We start from the raw sequence: 16651 nt of genomic DNA, 5'->3' as shown, positions 1-16651 counted from the left end.
GGGAAAACTGGAGAAATCCAAAAAGTCTGGAGTTTAGTAGTGATATAAACGTCAGTTTCTTAGGTTTGACAAATGTACCTGGCAACGTAAGATGTTAACAATGGGAAACTAGGTGAGGAGTATACAAGAACTCTGTACTATCTTTGCAGCTTTTCTGTAAATCAGTATTATTCTAAAAAAAAATTTACTTATAAAACATTACAAGATTGAGCATCTGCACATCCTTCTAGGGAGACTTATATACTTTATACCTTCTATTCATGATCCAAAAATATTTAAGTTCCACTGTCCAAGGCTTCCTGCTGCTTTCCTTAACCACTACTTTCTAAGTACTCTGCCTCCTTCCTCCTATGTCACCCACACCTTCTCTCAAAAAACAAGATTTAACTAGGACCTGGGGAAGGGAAGAATGGGGAATTATTTTCTAATGGGTTCAGTTTCAGTGTGGGAAGATGAAAAACGTTCTGGAGATGGATGATGGTGATAACAATGGGAATAAATGCCACAGAACTGTACACTTAAAAGTGGTTAAAATGGTTAAAGTGGTTAAAAAGTGGTTAAAATTTTATGTTATGTATATTTTACAATTTTAAAAATAAAGGAATGGGTACTGATACATGCTATAACATAGATAAACCTTACAAAACATTATCTTAAGCGAAAGAAGGCAGACACGAAATACCACCTATTATGTAATTCCCTTAACAATGCTCTAAAATTGACTATAGCAACAGTTTTACATAACTGTGCATATATTAAAAACTACTGAAATGTATACTTTAAGTGGGTAAATTGTATGGTAGGTGAAATATATCTCAATAAAGCTACTGAAATATTTTAACTGGTTTTAAATCTAGGATCACATTTATTTGACATCTGAAGACCTTAAGTGACATCCTATAAATTCTGGAGCCACACTCTGCTGATGTGCTAAAAAAATGAACAAATAAATGAAAGACTGGGGTTTACAATGGCTAGCAGGGAAGATCAGAAAAATCTGTGGCTAGGCATGGTGGCTCTCCAGTCATGAGGCAAAAACAAAGGCAAGGTTATAAAACACACTAGGTTGAGGTTGATCAGAAACTTTTATTTGGTCCTTATCATTTATTAAGCAACCTACAAAATCATTTTCTATATCTCTACCACAAGCAGCAGCAGCTGCATCCGGGCCAGAAATGGAAGACACAAGTAGTGGAAGACCTTATAAAGAAAAGCTAAGAGGTGAGATCTCTGCTTATCCAGGCTTAGGTGAAGGTAGAACAGGAAAAGTGTGTAAGTCCAGTATTCCAAAGACTCTTCGTCAAAGCTGAGACTTGCAGAGGCCCTAGCTGAAGGATGCAGGTACAGGCTCACAAAACTGCCCAGCTCAGCAATCAATCCAAAGTACCTAAAAACACAAAGAGCAATGTTGAAAGCAAGGTGTCTCAAGAGCTAGATGAATGTAGCAAACTGGGCAAAGTTAAGTGGCAGCTGCTTTGGTACTGGCAGTTCTTCTAAGACCAAAATACTCATTTTGGGGAATATCTATCAAAAGATCCTTTGGGAAGAACATGTCATTACAGAGGCTGGGCAGTTAAGTCTGGAGAGTTCAATTTAGAGGTGGGAAAAGGGCTAAGAAATTGTGTTGGTTAATGAGCATCTGTGGAGACTACAACAAAATAAATAAGTTCTCTAAGCAGAGTTTATAATCTTTGAAAAAGTTCCAGGTCAAGATGGGAAACTGGGGACTTCCCTGGTGGCGCAGTGGTTAAGAATCCTCCTGCCATTTTAAGGGACATGGGGTCGATCCTTGGTCTGGGAAGATCCCACGTGCCACAGAGCAAATAAGCCCGTGTGCCACAACTACTGAGCCTGCACTCTAGAACCTGCGAGCCACAACTACTGAGCCCACATGCCGCAACTACTGAAGCCCACATGCCTAGAGCCCGTGCTCCGCAACAAGAGAAGCCACCACCATGAGAAGCCTGAGCACCACAACGAAGAGCAGCCTCCACTCGCCGCAACTAGAGAAAGCCCGCACGCAGCAATGAAGACCCAATGCAGTCAAAAATAAAAAATTTTTTTTAATTTTAAAAAAAGATGGAAACTGAACCCTCAAGTTTGTATGCCCTCCCATGCAAGATTCCACTTGAAAGGAAAAAAATCTTTTAACAGGTATATAAATCTACAACAAAGAGATTTGGTTGAAACAAAAAACTGACAAAGAAATCTGACTGAAGTGTGTTTATAAATAGGGCAGAGGAAAATAAGCCTACAATAAACACAGAGGGGGGTGCAGCAGAGGTGGGAACCCATCTAACTAGAAAACTCATGGGGAGGATCTAGACTGACACCAAAAACGACAGAAAGAGATGCAAGGCTAACATGGGTAATGACTCGAGGGTCTACATGATAAACAGTTGACCCCATCTCCCCACAACCCTCCCTGTGTGCAGCACTACCAGAAAACAAGCATTGAAACTAAATCTAACTTGAAAACAAAATCAGCAGGCTCTCTTCTAAAGAACTAAATGAATTATCTGGAGAACTAGAGCAGCTTCTGAAAATTCCAGCTTCCCACAGTCAAGTTTTCTGCAATTCTGGCCTTTGGAGGCCCCCAACATAACATCTGGTCCCACCCGCTACTCACACTAAAGTAAAACTGCAAGGCAAAAACCACCCTCCATACACATACATACACAGGTTCCAAACAGCCTTCTTATTCCCTCATTCTAAAATAGAATAAAAATTACAAGGCATTTGAAGAAAGCCTATCCAGTAAAAGGAAAGATTAGAAAGAATAATTCAGGGAAAAGAACACATAAGAGGGGCTTCTTTGGTGGCGCAGTGGTTGAGAATCTGCCTGCCCATGCAGGGGACATGGGTTTGAGCCCTGGTCTGGGAGGATCCCACATGCCGCGGAGCAGCTAGGCCCGTGAGCCACAATTGCTGAGCCTGCACGTCTGGAGCCTGTGCCCCACAACAAGAGAGGCCACGATAGTGAGAGGCCCATGCACCGTGACGAAGAGTGGCCCCCACTTGCCGCAACTGGAGAAAGCCCTCGCACAGAAACGAAGACCCAACACAGCCATAAATAAATAAATAAATAATTAAAAATATATATCATAAAAAAAAAAGAACACATAAGAACAAAACAAAGCAAAAAACCTCAAAATTTTTTTAATAGCCTCTGCTTTTGATAATGGCAAATTTCTGCTGATACCAACTGATACAGCTGATTGAACTATTTTTAAAAAGAAAATCCTTCAGGCATTAAACAGGCCTCAAGAAAAGGCAAACCCAAAATCTAGAGAAGGCAAAAACACAAAGAAAACCCAGCCTCCAAAACTGCTTTTACCTCAGGGGAATCTGCCAATCCAAAAGAGAGCTGAGAAACTGTTGTGATTTGGGCTGAGCAAATGAAGGGTCAAATCTGAGAACCTGCCCAAGTGGAAAGGTTTGATAATTGCCCCCTTTCTAAAAGCTGGATTCCCAAAAGGCTACACCCTCAGAGTCAGGCTGAACTAGAATTAAATCAGTCCCCTCACAGACCTGCCATCACAGTTTATATCACCACAGTGATCAAGTAATCCTCAAGTCTTGGATTCAAAAAGGAGGTTCTGCACTGATACATGTCCATAGATGTCTTGCAGAAGCAAATGAAAATCTTTGAAGAAAAGTCTCATTATACTGGCCTCAAATAATTATCCAACAAATAATTTTTTCAAATATTAATACAATGACAAATATACCAAGATAACTAGGCAAATAAAAAAAGACCATGAGACAGTACCAACAGAAACAATAGACAGAAAAGTAAATAAATAAGCCAGGCTTAAAAGGCTTTGGATATTAGATTGGACACAGACTATAAACAATTGTACATACTATGTTTAGTGAAATAAAAGACAAGCTTCAAAACATCTGCAGCAAATACAAAGTGACAAAATAGATTTGAAAAATAACTAAATGGAATTTGCAGAAACTGAAAAATAAAACAAGAACTGAAACTAATAAATCAACAGGAAAGTTTAAAGGAGACAAGACCACTGAACAGAGAATTAATAAACTGGAAGGTCAGAAAAATTACATAGAATACATCATGGAGAGGCAAAATGATGGTTGACTTTTAGCATACATTTAATGTGAATCCCAGAGAGAAAGGAGAAAGAACAAGAGAAAGGAGAGAGAAAGAGACTTCTCCAGGACAGATGAAAGACATCAATCCATAGATTTAAAAAGCCTAAGCAGACTACATAAAAGGAAATTATACCTAGACAATGAGTGAAACTACAGAAAAAATAAAGAGAAAATCTTCAAAGCAGACAGAAAAAAGGGACAAATTTGCTTCAAAAGAGAGAAGAATGACTGTTTCAAGGTGCTAAAACAAAGTTCCACCTAGAATTCTATATTCAGCAAAATATCTTTCAATAAAGAAAGTAAATCAGCAAGCCAGAACAGGTAGAGAAAAAAAGTAAAATAAAGGCTTTTTTATACCAAAAAAGAAAAGCAGAGTTTGCTACCATCAGACCCCTTAGGATTTACTTCAGAAAGAAAGAAATGATCACAAACGGAGGAGCAGAAATATGAAAAGGAAAGATGACCAAAGACAGTATAAATATGTGGATAAATTTATATATCATTGCCTGTATAATATAGCAATAATATAATATAGCCTTATGTGGATTGACAAAGACAACACAAAATAGGTGACAATACCAGCATAAGTGGGGGATGAGGGACTTGTAAATTGAGCTAATGGATTCTAAGATCCCATTTTGTTGAGGATAAAGGGAAAGGTACTAACACTAGGCTCTGATAAATTAAGGATGCATGTAGTAACTGGTAGGGTAGCAAAAAAAAAGAGTATACAACTTCCAAATTGATAGAGGGAAAACTGAATAAATTATACTCAAAAAAAGGTAAAAAATGGAAAGAAAAAAATAAAACATAAAATAAGAAAGACAGATAGTAAGCACAAAATAAGACGGTACTTCTAACCCATATATATCATTAACTACATTAAATTAAATGCCCCACTTAAAGACAAAGAATATAAGCCTTAAAATAATTCACATCACACACATCAAAAATACATCCACATGTGGAGGAATTCTCACTGAAAACTACCTGGAGTCTGGCAGAACTCCTGTACAATCAAAGCTGTAAGAAAGATCCACACAGAGTCAGGTAGGAAGGGAAGAGAAGTGGTCAGGTCAGGACAGGCTTGGAGATCCTCCCTGGGTAGTGAGCAGTTTGAATCACAACATGGGCACCCCAGATCTGGGGTCCAACACAAGGAGGATGAGTCCTCTTAGCTGGTTTGAAATCCAGTGGGACTGACAGTGTGGCTGTAAGAAACCGAGTCTCCACTCGTGAAGAGTGCACACACGCTTGCTTACTCCCAAAATAAGGCAGAGGAAGCAGACTGAAACTGTGACCAACCAGTGCATGCCCCCAGCCCACACCAAGCACCCCCTCCAGCCCCCCTTAATCCACAGCACAGCTCCACACTAGGGCAAAGGCTGCCACAGCTGAGGAGAACACACAGTTGTGAGGGACGGAGCTGGCTTGAATCTGGCACAGCATCTGAATAGAGCAAGGGAACCCATGACTGGTGGTCACAGGGCAGCAAATCAGGAGTGGTCTGGAGTTCTGACTGGTGCTGGGACCACCCCAGCGCATACCCCAGTCCACGCCAAATGCCCACTCTGGCCCCTCTTGCTCCACAACAGTTCCCCACTAGGGCAAAGGCTGCCACTGCAGAGGAAAGTACAAACTGTGGAGGACAGAGTAGGCTCAAACTTGGCACAGCACCCAGACAGGGAAAGGGCACCATTACTAGCATTCACAGGGGCAGCAGATCACAAGCAGTCTGTAGCTCTGACTGGTGCCAGAACCATCCAAGTGCAGGCCCCAGCCTCCACTGGGTGCCCAATCCAGCCCCTCTGGTTCCAGCACTGCTCCCCTCGGAGCAAAGGTGCTGATGTGGGGAGGGGGGGAACAGCACACACTCAAAGTGAACAGAACCAACTCGGACCCTACTCTCAGGGTTTCTGCTCCAGCAATTTGGGACCTGACACCATTCCTGATAGGGCAGTGTTGGCAACTGAGGAGTGGAGAAGACCCAGCTTGCATCTGCCTCTGGCTCCAGCCCCTCCATGTCCAGCCCCACCTTCTACCAAGGTGATAGCTTCCAGCACACTCTGGGGTAAGCTGTGACTTGTGTTCACTTCAGATCCAGCTCTCCCATCAAAGCCACTGAGCACACACAGACTATATAGAGATGCTCCCACACAAGCACACCCCTTCAAGACCAGGATGGGTAACTGTTTCACCTAATTTCACAGAGACAGAGAAAGTTAAGCAAAATGAGAAGACAAAGGAATTTCTTTAAAATGAAAGAACAAGGAAAAAACCCTGAAAAAACAACTAATGAAACAGAAATAAGTAATTTACCAGATAAAAAGTTCAAAGCATTAGTAACAAGAATGCTAACTGAACTAGGGAAAAGAATAGATGAACTAGGGAAAAGAATAGATGAACAGTGAAAATTTTTACAAGGAACTAGAAAGTATAAGAAAGAACTAGTCAGAACTGAAATGAAAAACACCCCAGAAGGAATTAACAGAAGATTAGGTGATACAGAAGAATGCAAAAATGATCTGAAGATAGAATAATGGAAATCACCCAATCAGAACAGCAAAAAGAAAAACATTAAAAAATGAATATAGTATAAGGGACCTCTGGGACAACATCCAGCATACCAACATTCAAACTATAGGGGTCCCAGAAGAAGAGAGAGAGAGAGAGAGAGAGGGATCAAAAATGTATTTGATGAAATTATGGCTGAATACTTCCTGATCCTGAAGAAGGAAACAGATATCCAGATAAATAAAGCAGAAATGCTCAAGAGTCTTCTTTATGTGGAAAATAAAAGGCTACAACAGGAAGAAAGAATCTATAGGAAAGGAAAAATCTCACTTGTATAGGCAAATATATATTAAAAGGCTGTGGATCAACCTCTGAAATAAGCTAGTAAGAAGATTAAAAGACAAAAACCAGAGAATTCCCTGGTGGTCCAGTGGTTAGGACTCAGCGCTTTCAGTTCCGTGGGCCCAGGTTTAATCCCTGGTCAGAGAACTAAGTTCCCACAAGCCACATAGCACAGCCACAAAAAAAAAAAAAAAAAAAAAAAGGATAAAAAATTGTAAAATCAACTATAACTACAATAACAGTTAAGGAATAAACATAAAGATGTAAAATATGACATCAAAACAATAAAACATAGGGGAAAGGAGTGAAAAAATGTACATCTTTTAGAATGTGTTTGAACTTAAATGACTACCAGTTTAAAACTTGTAGTTATATATAGGTCAACATATATGAACCCCATGGTAACCACAAATCAAAATCCTATAACAGATAAACAAAAACTAGAGAGAAAGGAACACAAGCATAGCACTAAATAGAATCATCAAAGCACAAGGGAAGAAACTAAAAGCAGAAGAACAGGAAAGAACTACAAAAACCAGAAAACGATGAACAAAATGGCAGTAAGTACGTACCTATCAATAATGATCTTAAATGTCAATGGACTAAATGCTCCAATCATAAGCATAGGGTGGCTGACTGGATGAAAAAACAATACCTATCTATTATGCTGCTTACAAGAGACCCACCTCAAAGCTTCAGACATACACAGACTCAAAGTGTGGGGATGGAAAAAGATATATCATGCAAATGGAAATGACAAGAAAGCTGGGGTAGAAATAGTCCTCTCAGACAAAATAGCCTTTAAAACAAAGTCTATAACAAAAGACAAAGAAGGGCATTATATAATGATAAAGGGATCAATACAAAGACAGGTTGTAACATTCAATAACATATGCACCTAATATAGGAGCACCTAGTACATAAAGCAAACAGTAACAGACATAAAGGGAGAAACTGAGAGTAATACAATAGTAGTAGGGGACTTTGACACCCCACTTACATCAATGGACAGATCATCCAGATACAAAGTCAATAAGGAAACTGTGGTCTTAAATGACATATTAGACCAGTTAACTTAAAAGATACCTACAGGATATTCCACCCAAAAACAACAGAATACACATTCTTTTCAAATGCACAAAGAATGTTCTCCAGGACAGATCACATGCCAGGTCACTAAACAAGTCTCAACAAATTTAACAGGTTAGAAATTATATCAAGCATTTTTTCCCAGCACAATGGTGTGAACAGAAATCAGTCACAGGAAGAAAAATGGGGAAAACACAACCATGCGGAGACTAAACATATGCTACTCAAAAACCAATGGGTCACTGAAGAAATCCAAGAGAAAATCAGAAACTACCTCAAGACAAATAAAAATGGAAACACAACTTTCCAAAATCTTTGGGATGCAGCAAAAGCAGTTCTAAGAGAAAAGTTTGGAGCAACAGAGGCCTACCTCGAGAAATGAGAAAAATCTCAAACAACATAACCTACCACCTAAAAGAATTAGAAAAAAAAGGTCAAAGCCAAAAGTCAGCAGGACAAAGGTAACAATAAAGATCAAAGAGGAAAAAAATGAAACAGAGAAACATACAACAATAGAAAAGATCAGTGAAACCAAGAGCTGGTTTTTTGAAAAGATAAACAAAATTGAAAAGTCTTTAGTCAACTCATCAAGAAAAAAAGAGGATCCAAATAAACAAAATAAGAGATACAAAAAAATCATAAGAGAATACTACCAACAGTTATATGCCAACAAATTGGGCAATCAAGAAGAAATGGATACATGTCTAGAAACAGACAACATTCCAAGACTGAATGAGAAAGAAATAGATAATCTGAACAGTTGGACCACCAGTAGTGAAACTGAACTATTAATCAAAACACGCCCAGCAAACAAAACTCCAGGACCAGACGGCTTCACAGAGAAATTCTACCAAACGTATAAAGAAGAGCTAGTACCTATCCTTCTCAAACTATTCCAAAAACCTGGAAGATGAAACACTCACAAATTCATTCTACAGTAAGACCACCATTACCCTGATACCAAAACCAGACAAAGAAACTACAAAAAAAAAATTACAGGCCAATTATCACTGATGAATATAAATGCAAACACCCTCAACAAAATACTAGCAAACCAAATCCAACAATATATTTTAAAAGGATCATACACCATGATCAAGTAGAATTTATTCCAGGGATGCAAGGATAGTTCAATATTCACAAATCAATCAATGTGATACACCACATTAACAAAAGGAAAAACAAAAACCACATGACCATCTTAACAGATGGAGAAAAAGCATTTAACAAAATCCTACGCCCTTTTATGATAAAAACTCTCATCAATGTTGTTCCTACCAGACTGGCAAAAATCAAACCCTGATAATACCAAGTGTTGGTGAGAATGAGGAACAATGGGAACTGTCATACACTGCTGATAGAGATGTGAATCAGATATACAGGATGTTTGGCAGTATCCACAAAAGATATACATATTCTATACCATATTCATTTCATAAGGAAAGGCTTAGAAAAGAATATATATATATACACATATATAACCATATTTGCATTAAAATACCCAGAAGATTAGATAAGAGACTAATAACCGCTACCTAAAGGCAGGGGACCTATATAAGGGATTAAAGGACAGACAGGGTAGAGGAAGACTGTTCACAATACCGTTTTTCAACTTCTACACTCAACCTATATAGCATGGAAGATCTAATTATGATAAGGAGGTATGTTTTCAGCCTTGACACAAAGTGAGAGCTAGAAGTGAGCTAAAAATGGGAAAGGAAGCAATAAGAGAACTAACAGTCATACCTTACAAAGTGAGGAGTCAACAACAAAAAATACATATTTTAGTATGTTATATAAATTGTAAAGGTAACAGAGAAACTAAAAATAATGATAAAACTACCAAAAATCAGAAAGGAGGGAAGGGACTGATGGGGTACTATAGGTTAGCCAAACCTTCATTTATCATAGCAAGAAGTCAAAAGATAAGATCTACAGTTGATAAATCAACAACAAAGCATATTATTCAAAAATGTAAGAAGCCATCTGAAAAGCTAAAAACAGAAATAATAAAAGGATGAGGGCCATTTCATTATAAGTCATTAGGTAACTATTTCACTTTTAAACAGGAATATATACTGACTCAACTAAAAAGAAAAAAAATTTCACTTAGAACATACACATCTAAGGACATAAGAACATTTATTTTACCAGGTACAAAATAATATAATACTGACTAAATCCAAGGGGGCTAAAATGACCAAAATTCAGATCTACTAATGTAGGATAGAGCAGAGGGATTCAACTACTGAGATTATTGAATCCAAAGATGAAAATGAACACATCCACCACTCATTAAATGGCCATTTATTAAAAATCCAAGCCAAGCACTATGCATGGTATAGGCTAAAGTGGAAAACCTTGTTAAGTTCTCTCCACTTCTATTCCTAGCACCCTCCAATTTATCATCCTGGCACCAGAGGTTGGCAGTTTTATGTCTTTAAATAGAACTTTGATCACATCGCTCATCTCTTTGAAAAGATGGTAATTAAAAATAAACAGGTAGAAGTGCTCACTTCAGCACTACACTTACTAAAATTGTAACGATACAGGGAAAGTTAGCATGGTCCCTGTGCAAGGATGACACAAATTCATGAAGTGTTCCATACTTAAAAATAAAATAAAATAAAAATAAACAGGTAGAGTTAGGCTCCAAACATTTTTGATTGAGGAACTGACAGGATGTCAGTCACAAGAAATTGTCCGCCTTAGGTAGGCAGCTAACAAGTTATTTTTAAGAAAAATGAGTAATCAGAAAAGAGGCTTAAAAAAGATCTACAAATTAAGAGAATACTCAATAATCTAGGCTCAAAGCTAGCCATGGGAATATATCTTAAAAGACATTTAAAAGAATATATCAAGAGGGCCAGGGGCCTAGGTTGATTACAGATGCAGAACAAAGGAGTAAAAATAGTGAAATAAATAATTCAAGAAAAGATTTCTGAAAGTAATGAGGCTTCAGGGAGGTAGCTGAGAACATCCTGGTGTGATAAAGGTGAGAATGAACTGAAGGTGCATGGCTTTTGCAAAGCTCTTCAATCAGAATATATGTAGGGAATAGTAAGCTGATCAGATTTAGGAATTAAGTAGGAGAGAGAGCTCTAAGAGAAGTTAGTTAAAATGAGGTATCTCAAATATTTTCTATTTCAATGACAAGATTTAGTTAGTATACAAGAGTTAATCTAAAATTCCTAAGAACAAATAGATACAGGCCAGAACAGAATCTCACTGAGGCAAAATAATCACTTTACACAGACTGCTGAAGAAGAAAAAAGAAGAAGCAACCCTTTAAATGATGGCAATCATTTCTGATCTCTAGCATTATGATGAGGGGTAAGATTTATACCTAAGAATGGAGATCAAAGTAAGAATCAAACTTCTGAATCCACCTAACTACACTGGGGTCTTTATAGTCCCTCCCATTTTTTTATGGTTAAGCAGTTTTCAGGAAGAAGTTCTAACTACCCAAGGGAACTTGAATTAGAATTTGTTTTTCCTATCTTAATAGGAAATAGGGAGAAAGAATTATTCCTACATGAACAAGGAAGAACCAGGCCATCAGTTTTATAAGGTTTTGAACTCAGATCGTTAGCATGGGAAAGACAGGTGGAAATGATTATCCCGTGATAGAGAACTCACCTTCCAGGAAAGCAAATTCATCCACAGCTTCTATTGCATTATCTGAAACACAAGGTAAAGGGACACCTGACTAACTCTGGTCATCAGGGCATCAACCGCTTACAAAAGCACAACCCACACAGTGAAGGGCATGAGGCTTTATGCAAATTAGGGCATTTATAAAATTTGTCCCTTGCTATCTTGAAATCCATATCTACTCCACCACCAAATTTTACGTATCAGCTGTCTCTCTGAGAGTAAGAAAATAAGAAAAGCCTGGTTAAATACTGCTGAGGGGAACATCTTTACTCTGAAAGTCATCAGAGAAGAGCTGCCTATACAGCAGGGAAAGCGATATTATGGTATATGAAAGCTTACAGATGTTTTAGGGTTACCAGCTAAAAAGTAGAGTCAGAAATCAAACCTCTACTTTCTAGGTGAATAAAAAACAGTCAAGCCTGGTACAATATGGCATAAGGTATAAAGGGGTCTAGTTAGCTTTGGCAACATCTAGACTCCTTCGGTTCTCTGTCCCAGCACCTCTCCAGCCACCCAAAGCAGATTTTCAAAAGATAGGGTTTTCTGGCACTGTGGCAGCCCAAGAGAAAACATCGTAGGAAGAGACCTGTGGCACTGCTCATCTTACAGTGATGCCGTCTTAACCAGTGTAAGGGAAAACCTTGCCCAGCCCTCTCTTGTCTGCCCCCAGATCCAAGATACCACAGTGACACTTTACCCAAATCTCTCCTCTGAAGGGTTTTCCTCTTCCCCTGTTGAGCACAACAGTAGGCATCTTTTGCAATGGTTTCCACAAACAGTTCCTGTGAAGAAAAGAAGCAGAAATAAAAAAAAAAAAAAAAACAGTAAAAGTTATAATACAAACCAAAATTGAAAAAACCAAACAAACAAGCAGAGTTGTATGGATGAATTCTAGTACAATTCTTGTGCGTGCTTCTGTTGGCGGTGGGGGAACGGACAGGGGTGAAAGAGAGGTTCTCAGGGAAGCTGAAGGCTCTCCTGGACTTCATAAAAGTCTAGTCCCCTTCCCCATCCCGCAGTCGCCCATGACACATCCGTCCCTCCCTCACTTGTAGATCCACCACACTCATTTACTTAAGGCTCCTACAAGTTCAGTGTTAGACTGGAGATGCAAATTAATGTCGCGTCCAGGCCCTCATGAAGAGGTAGGTATGTTAGCAAACCAGTACAACTACTTTATGTGACCCTTTTTCCGTCCTCCCTTCCTATACTCACACCTCAGAATCCGGCCCCAGCACCTCTCTCACCTCCCGGTGCTCAGCACACCCCGCCCCAAAACCTCTTCTCGCTCCCCACGTTCCCCAAACCTGGCCCAAAAGCTCGCTAAGCCCCGCCCTTCGGAAAGGCCCCGAGCCCCGCCCCTCGCCACGCACCCCCGCCACCCCCTTGTGCCTCTGCCGCACCGCGGCTCGTGCCAGAATGAAGATGGCTTCCTGTCCTGCGAGCGTCACGTCGGGGTCCGCCTTCACCAAGGCCTTCACTCGCGCCAGAGGCAGCCTTGAGAGACGAGCCCCGGGCGCACTCGTCGGGGCATGGAGCTGCGGAGCCGCTGCGTCCCCACCGGTGCCCTCCTCCTCCCGGAAAGCCCCCTTCCCAGCCGCCAGAGCCGCCATCCGGGCCCAGAGTGCTGCGCGCGGCCGCCGACTGTGTGCACACAGGCGGTGCCGGCCCCCTTCTCGCGCGCGCTGGAAGCCACGCCCCCTACGGGCGCGTGACTCCGCCCATCACGCGGCGGGGCGCCAGACGGGCCTTTTTGCGCCACTCGCAGCGCCTTTGGGGGCCTGGTAGCCTGTCTTGCCGTCACAGATGACTCTCACGCGACATCATGCCTAGTTGAGCCCTCTTTTGAGAAATTTGATTGTAAAAGTAAACACAGCAGTAATAGAAATATATACAGGAGAAACTTGAACAAGTTTATGTGCTACTGGAAGAGACAGTAAAATAAGAGCAATAAAAATGTAGGAGGGGGCTTCCCTGGTGGCGCAGTGGTTGAGAATCTGCCTGCCAATGCAGGGGACACGGGTTCGAGCCCTGGTCTGGGAAGATCCCACATGCCGCAGAGCAACTGGGCCCGTGAGCCACAACTACTGAGCCTGTGTCTGGAGCCTGTGCTCTGCAACAAGAGAGGCCGCGACAGTGAGAGGCCCGCGCACCGCGATGAAGAGTGGCCTCTGCTTGCCGCAACTGGAGAAAGCCCTCGCACAGAAACGAAGACCCAACACAGCCAAAAATAAATTAATTAATTAATTAATTTTAAAAAAATATGTAGGAGGGAAAAGAAACAAGTTATGGACATCATTTCAACAATTCTTCCCTCTTTCTCGTGACAAAATGTCATCTATATCAGTTAGGGTACAATTAGGAGAAAGAAACCGCACAGGGTTTGAGCAGGGAAAGTAACTTGAACAGGAAAGTTTAATATAAAAATTCCTAACTTTAACAGGGAATTGACTATTAAGGGGCAAAGAAAAGTCTAAAGAATAGAGGAGTTGCATGTATGTTCCCAGGACTGGGGTAGAAAACCCAAGGATGGAACGAACATGGGAGAGCACCCCCTCCCACCAGAGCTGAGATCAAGATCTTGTTGCAGAGGGCCAGCCACGACTCACTGAAGTGCCTGCTGGCAGGACTCATGGGCAGTTCACTTCTCTGGGGTGCTTTGGAGAGGTGCTGCACACTTCTGGCCACTGTGCACTACAAAAACCTGCTCCCAAAACACACTGGGACCAGGAAATGCCCCTTTTGTCCTCCAGTGCACTCTACTGATACAGCATAACATCGTAATCATCTGGCTGAGGAGAAACGTTTTGACATCACCAGCAAGCAATGAAGATGGACCTGGAGCTAAGAGACAATAGGCTGATAGCAGCACACCACACCAGGTTAAATCGAATCCTATGCCTATGCTACAGTGACACCCACGCAGCTGTATGTGGATAGAGAGAACAACAAGAAACGTCAACAACAAAAACCAAACTGACTGGTCTTACCAGTCTTGTCCTCAGTCTCAAGTGAAAATGAAGGCAGCCAACAATCCCACCACATTCTGCTCACTTGCCTACTCACCAGATGATTATCTGACACCTTCTCCTCAATCCACCTGGCTCTCTCTGCTGGTGATATCGGTTGCTATTTCACAGAGAAAATAGAAGTACTGAGAATGGAGCTTCCGCCGACTCTCATCGCTGCGCCTATACACCTAACAGTACCTACACCCAGGTGCTCTGCCTTCCCACCTGCCACTGGACTGAAATGTCAGTGCTCCTCTCCAAGGCCATGCCCTCCACGTTTGTCCATTAGATTCCTAACCCTTCTTACCTTCTCAAGGAAATCACTCTGGCATCTCTTTTCTCTCTCTTGCTCTTGCTCCCTTGCTGTCTTTCTCTCCCTCTGCTGAACCATCCCTATCAGCATACATCTTTTTTTTTTTTTTTTTTTAGAACTTGGTATATACCCCTTTATTAGCTTCTGGCAATGGATGTTGCTGGGGAGAACTGTTAAATGAGCTTGATGATTTTTTTTGCCTTATAGAAGAAAAAATGTAGAAAGTACATTACATGTATTACATAACATTACATGTAATGTTATGTAATATATATTTTACATAATATTGTACATATATGCATATACACATATACATTAACACGTGGGTTTTGATATGTATGCATCAATTTTTGTTTTACTATTGTGTGTTTTTTCAGTATACAGACTTACTTCATCATTTAAGGAATAATTTTTGTTTTTATGGTGGGGTTTTTTTGTGGGTTTTTTGGGGATTTTTTAAAATTTATTTTATTTATTTATTTATTTTATTGATTTGGTTGGGCCAGGTCTTAGTTGTGGCATGTGAACCCTTAGTTGCAACATGTATGCAGGATCTAGTTCCCCGAACAGGGATCAAACCCAGGCCCCCTGCATTGGGAGCATGGAGTCCTAACCACTGCGCCACCAGGGAAGTCCCTATGGTGTTTTTAATGGTTGTATATCTTTTCAGGGATACTAGTTATCCCCAAGTTAGATCATCTTTGTCCTCCATGTTGATTGCCTTATAATTGTTTTGATTTTGTTCTTTTTTCATTCATTGTGGTTACGTTAAGCCTTTGTTTCATGTCAGTAATTCATTTCATAGCTGTGTTTATCTGCTTTCTTTTGTTTCTATTTACTTATCAGTTTTATAATAATGGCATCTCGGCTCTTAATTTGTTTCCATAGCTATATAAACAGCCATTTAGTCTCATTCTGTTTTTTCATCATTTGCCATGTGAGTTCTTGTTTTAAGTCTTATTAAAATTTTAAATCACATGAAGCACTTGTGGGCAATTTTCCTGTTTCATAGAGCATGTTTTCTTCCAGATGGGGTTCTTCAACTGTCTTTTGTATACCACCTTCCATTCTTTCAATATTTTACTGTAGCATATTTGTACATTTGCCATACTCTTTTGTTATTTTTAAAAATGTTGCCTGTACTTAATGGGAGAAGTTCTAGTTAGTCTTCTACTTGCTTGATATAACATGAATGAATTTTCCATGACTCCCTATAATCTATTTATCCTTTTTGAGTAGTGGTGGGTCCAGTATTTTTTTTAATTTACATCTTTATTTGAGTATAATTGCTTTACATTGTTGTGTTAGTTGCTGCTGTATAACAAAGTGAATCAGCTATATGTATACATATATCCCCATATCCCCTCCCTCTTGCGTCTCCCTCCCACCCTCCCTATCCCACCCCTCTAGGTGGTCACAAAGCATCAAGCTGATCTCCCTGTGCTATGAGGCTGCTTCCCACTAGCTATCTATTTTACATTTGGTAGTGTATATATGTCCATGCCACTCTCTCATTTCTTCCCAGCTTACCCTTCCCCCTCCCCATGTCCTCAAGTCCATTCTCTATGTCTGCGTCTTTATTCCTGTCCTGCCCCTAGGTTCTTCA

General features: G+C 40.3%; 1 protein-coding gene and 1 non-coding gene across 2 annotated transcripts; one reads left to right on the top strand and one right to left on the bottom strand.

Annotated features, from left to right (window-relative positions):
- Positions 1-1066: 1066 nt before the first annotated feature.
- POLE4 (DNA polymerase epsilon 4, accessory subunit) lies at positions 1067-13384 on the bottom strand. Its single transcript, XM_036872285.1, has 4 exons — positions 13125-13384; positions 12419-12503; positions 11704-11745; positions 1067-1387 (listed from the first exon to the last, which is right to left on the bottom strand). Exons 1-4 carry the CDS (start codon positions 13332-13334, stop codon positions 1374-1376), a joined length of 351 nt encoding a protein of 116 aa, XP_036728180.1. The 5' UTR covers positions 13335-13384; the 3' UTR covers positions 1067-1373.
- On the top strand, positions 10573-10677 carry LOC118906556. The gene has a single exon (XR_005022536.1). It is a non-coding gene; the product is annotated as a U6 spliceosomal RNA (small nuclear RNA).
- Positions 13385-16651: the final 3267 nt, after the last annotated feature.

Source organism: Balaenoptera musculus, chromosome 13, assembly GCF_009873245.2.
Source record: "Balaenoptera musculus isolate JJ_BM4_2016_0621 chromosome 13, mBalMus1.pri.v3, whole genome shotgun sequence".
Classification (NCBI taxonomy): Eukaryota; Metazoa; Chordata; class Mammalia; order Artiodactyla; family Balaenopteridae; genus Balaenoptera; species Balaenoptera musculus.
This window is presented reverse-complemented; position numbering and strand designations above follow the sequence as displayed.

What these genes read in the sequence shown, in the direction of transcription:
- POLE4 (XM_036872285.1), bottom strand. Translation starts at nt 13,334, where the DNA reads ATGGCGGCTCTGGCGGCTGGGAAGGGGGCTTTCCGGGAGGAGGAGGGC. An exon ending in TCATTCTGGCACGAGCCGCG is followed by an intron (nt 12,504 to 13,124) that starts GTGCGGCAGAGG and finishes TTTTCTTCACAG; the next exon opens with GAACTGTTTGTGGAAACCAT. An exon ending in CCTTCAGAGGAGAGATTTGG is followed by an intron (nt 11,746 to 12,418) that starts GTAAAGTGTCAC and finishes CTTGTGTTTCAG; the next exon opens with ATAATGCAATAGAAGCTGTG.